The 4,961-nt window shown below is 37.6% G+C and overlaps 1 protein-coding gene across 1 annotated transcript; it reads right to left on the bottom strand.

Moving 5' to 3' along the window:
* Nucleotides 1–1,973: 1,973 nt before the first annotated feature.
* Nucleotides 1,974–2,913, bottom strand: LOC119542245 (olfactory receptor 6C2-like). Its single transcript, XM_037846832.1, is given in 2 exon segments — nt 1,974–2,615; nt 2,617–2,913. Coding segments are annotated over 2 exon segments (939 nt in total).
* Between the last annotated feature and the right edge of the window lie 2,048 nt (nt 2,914–4,961).

Below are 4,961 nucleotides of genomic sequence, written 5' to 3'. Positions count from 1 at the left end.
GTATGTCTCCATCGTGTTTCTCATCCTTTTATTGTGCCTTACTTTCCCATAAGTTCTGCCAATTGTTTTGCAAACTTTCAAGTTCTTCCTTATGTTCATCCAATGTCTTCTTTATATCCTTCATCTATTTTTCCATATCTTCCCTCAACTCATTGATTTGATTTTTGGATTGATTTAGGAGATTTGTTTGATTAATAATTAGTTGTTTCAATTCAGTTGAAGTATAAGCTTGCTCCTTTGACTGGGCCATATCTTCATTTTTCCTAATGTGACTTATAATTTTTTGTTGTCTAGGCATCTTTTTTCCTTGATTACCCAAATAAGATTTTCCCAGACCAGATGGGCCCAGGTCTCAGTAGAAAGGTGTAATCAGTATCATGTTTCCCTGAGGATGAAATTCTGCAGGTTGTCAGACTTTCCTGTGAGGTCTCTAGACTCTGTACATTTCCTACCCTACCCAGCAGGTGGTGCTTGTCAGCCTGCAGGTCCACACAGGTGTAAAGAGTTGTGGTCCCTTTAATTCTCAGCAGACCTGTACTGGCCAGAGGCCAAGGGTTTCAGAAGCCAAGCTTAAATTGTTCCCATTTTTTTGTTTGATTTTTTTCCCTCTATGCCCTGGGATCTCAATTTTCTGAGGAAGTGCAGCCACTAGTGCTGGGCCCTGCTCCTCTTTTCTAGGGAAGATGCACCCTTTAGAGAGTTATCTTCTACACCTGAATTCCCCTTTGTCTCTCTGACTCTGTTAACTCCATCCTTGGTGAACCCTGACAACTGAAATTGCCTGAGGCTTTCTCTAATGAGCTACTTGGAATGAGAGAAAAAAAGGAAAAACAGAGAAAGCCCCTTTTCAGAGCCAGTCCCTAGCCCCTGCCACTACCCACCCACCCCCAGTTTCACCAGTTGAGCAGAGTTGGTACCAGGTTCTCTGTGACCCTTTCTTGGGACACAGCCATTTTCCAGTACTCTGAGCTCAGCCATCACCAAAAACCTCTGTTTTTATCTACTTATGTATTTGTTTTCCATCAGCCCTGCCTCCTCTCTGCTAGGAGGAACCTCAGATTCATTTCTTGCTTGCTCCAGGTTTATCTGTGCCTGTAGCTTGTATTCAGCAGTCCAAATTTGTTAATTAAATCTTCAACTGGAGCTTGGCTGAGCTACATTCCCTTGCTCCAGCAGGAACTGCTTCTTTCTCCCACAGTGAGGTTTTGCAACTCAGCCTGCCATGTTGGTGGGGGAGGGGCACCAGCTCTGCAGTTTGAGGAGCTTTACTTAAAATTCTGTGCTGCAATCTCAGCTGTTCCACCCCTTCCAGGCTGGTGTACAATGTGTGACTAGTCACGGATGTCCCCCAACAGTAGTTCCAGACTACTTGCTAGTTGTTCCTGGTTATTTACTACTTGCTTTAGTGCACTAACTAAATTACACACCTCTCTATGCTGCCATCTTGCCCCCCAATTATATCTTTTTAATGTCATAATTGTTTTCCAATTCCATCCTTTAGTTTTAATTGTACATGATATAACTATTCTGTGTTTCTTTATGTTAAAGTTTGTCTTACTAATAACTTAAAAGAAGAATGAAGTATTTCTTCATGTATTTCAGATGTTTCTTTCAGCATTTTTCACATGTTTAAGATGAAGAAGTTTAGAAAAACTCTTGTTCCAAGAATTTTCCAGGATTTATAAATCAATTTATAAAATTTCTCTTTGGAATAATTTTGGAGAAGCTGAGTGAAAGGTGTGGGAAGGTTTTATTTGCTGGAAGTCTATTGTTATCTTCTCTTAATGACAGAAAGAATTCTGATTGAGATTAAAGAGGAGAAGGAATGGAATTACTTCATCAGAGTAAATTCAGAAATCAAGATTCAAAGGACCATGGAAAGGTTAACTTGAGTGAACTAGTTAAAACTTCCATAAGAGATGTTAAAGAACTATTCATTCATTTTCATTTGGTTGCTCAAATTCAGCATGCTCTTACTTTTGTAAGATAAATACAATTCTTTTCACTGTGTCACTAAAAGCTTCTTTCACTTGCTTATTCCTCAAGGTGTAAATGAAAGGGTTCAACAAAGGGGCAACTGATGTACTGAGCACAGATACCCATTTACTGAGGTCCACTTCTTCTTTGGCTGAAGGTTTGATATAGATGAAGATGCAGCTGCCATAGGTGATGGAAACAACAATCATGTGAGAAGAACATGTGGAAAAAGCTTTTTTCCTTTGCTGAGCAGAGGGGAATCTTAATATTGTCTTGATGATATACATATAAGAAAGAATCACAATAATTAGTGTGATAATGAATGTGAACACTGCACAAATAATAACAGTCTGCTCTAAAAACCATGTTTCTGAGCATGAGATCTTAAAAAGAGGAGATGTATCACAGCTGAAATGATCAATGGTGTTGGCATCACAGAATTCCAACTGGAGGACCATACTAAGGGGTGTGATGACGATCATGAACCCAGAGATCCAGAAGCTGAGAACAAAGATGGTACAGACTTTGTTGCACATGATGGTCATGTAGTGAAGGGGTTTGCAGACGGCCACATAGCGGTCATAGGACATGGAGGCCAAGAGGAAAAACTCTGTGGCCCCGAAGAATCCAAAAAAAAAATATTTGACTGGCACAAGAATTATAAGAAATGGTATTGTCCCCAGTTGATATGCTGTACAGGAATCTGGGAATGCAGACTGTTGTGAAGGAGATTTCCAAGAAAGAGAAATTACAAAGAAAAAAATACATAGGCGTTTTAAGACGGGAGTCTGTGAAGGTAAGAATGATAATTGCCAGGTTTCCAGTTATACTCAGCATGTAGGTGAGAAATAAAAAGGTGAAAACCAGAACTTGCAGCTCTGGGTCATCTGTAAGTCCCAGCAAGATGAATGTGGTTATTGCTGTGTGACTTCTCATTACTATCTTTGGTGTTTTAGGCAATCTGCAGGCAAGATTTCAGAGATAAAGTATCTAAACTCTTCTGAGTTGTCAGAAAATATTTAATGCACAAGAAAGGAAAAATGTCAAATGACCCTTCCTCTTATTTATTATGGGTTCAGTGATCGGTAATTTTATTTTAAATGGATTCCATTGAAAAGAATTTTGAGGCTTTTAGTTCTTTCTCATTCTCTAGAATGCACAGCAGCTGTCAAATGTTTTATCTTTGGCTTATAAAACATATTCTTCCTTCTGCAACAAAATTTAATTATCACATTTAAAACTTTTTTTGATGCTTTAAATATCATGAAAATTACTACTATAAAAAGTCCTATGTAACCCTCATTCAGAAAGCAACTAGAAAATATGGAAAAAGCAAAACAACATAAAGTAGCAAGGAAATAAATAAAAACTGATTTAATTGAAAGCATTAAAATGCAACAAGGTTGTTGTGGGTTCAGCAACCAAGGCTGTTGTGGGTTCAGCAACCAAGTATACACATAATACTTGACAACATATTTTTCATTAAGATATTTGCTATTTTTCATCACAAGGGTTTGATGTAGCCTCTGACATTCTCATGGGTTTTGGAAGACAAAAAAATAGAGTTGGATTTCATGGTCTAAAAAGGAAGAAAGTACTGGGGAGATATCATGCCCTTTAAATTGAGACTTCTAAGGACTAAATTTTAGGAGTTATGATTGACTAGAATTATACCATCTCTCATAAATACTAAAGTTCTATTATAATTAGTTCACTGTCTGACTGAATTTAAATAATATGGCCTAACTGTCTCTCTTAGCAAAGGAAAGTGTCATTGTGAAGAGGAACTTTTCATCAAGTGATTCAAATTATCCCTATAATTTTTCCATATGCATTAACCAGGGTGACATAAAAAAAACAAAAATTATTAATCTTTGGGGGACATATGACTTCATGACTGAAAACTAAGATGAACACAAAGATAAAAGAGACCCATAGAGAATGCATATATTGACGTTTTCAGCCACATTACAATAACACAAATAAATATTTTTATTGCATTAGATAAAACTAAGATTTTCCACAGAAATTACAAGCAAAAATCAAATGTAAATTTCAAGCCAAAAACAAAATTACAAATTTAATAAGTAAAAGAGCAGATTAGACACAGCTGAAGAAAAATAAAGGAACTGACAGATAAATCAAAATTAAACATCCCTCCAAATTAAGCATCCCCCAAAATTAAGCATCCAGGCTAAAATATATGGGATGCACTAAAAATTCAAACAAATATGTAATGGAGCATTGAAAGAAAAGACAAAGAATGAAAGAAGATGCAATATTTAAAGAAATATTGACAGAGGGTCTTCCATGTCCAGTCAAGGTAGAGTCAGAATATCCGAGTTTCCTCTCACTCTTGAAACCTTTTTTTTCTAAAGTAGAAGAAATATTAAACGATAGATTTTAGGTGTTGAACATCAGGCAGTAAAGGTAAGCTATCCCTGAGAGAGGGAAGCAAGTAAGGCAAAGTTTTCAGTAACCCAGTTCACTGACTAGAGAGAGTTTCCAGCCTGCAGCACGGTGAAGTAGTGCCCAGGAGAATACTAGTGGTCTTCCAGAGCTGAAAAGACAAAGTGTGAGTTGGAGAAAGCCAAGGCAGCTACAGGTCACAAGGCGGAGTAACAGAAAGAAGAGAGCTACAGAAGAGGGGTGGTGATGGCAGATAGTGAGAATGGTGAGCCCTGGAGATCTTCAAAGGGGAATCCTCAAGTCTTCAACTGAGTACTGATCATTGAATGCCTGTGAGGAAACTGCTGAGGCTGGGAAAAGGAATGCCCTGAAATACCAGAAAGAACAATTCCTTCAGAAGAAATTCCTTTTTCCACCAGCTTGAGTAGAAAACCTTGTAATTCAAGGGAATTCAGTAGAATACACAGAAGGTAATTGCTTTAGCAGTGTAGCAAAATTATCCCTAGACTGAAATTATCTTTTCTGGTTCCACCTAATACAGGCAAAAAACAAGCCTCAAAAAAAATCAAACTGTT

Source organism: Choloepus didactylus, chromosome 8, assembly GCF_015220235.1.
Source record: "Choloepus didactylus isolate mChoDid1 chromosome 8, mChoDid1.pri, whole genome shotgun sequence".
Classification (NCBI taxonomy): Eukaryota; Metazoa; Chordata; class Mammalia; order Pilosa; family Megalonychidae; genus Choloepus; species Choloepus didactylus.
This window is presented reverse-complemented; position numbering and strand designations above follow the sequence as displayed.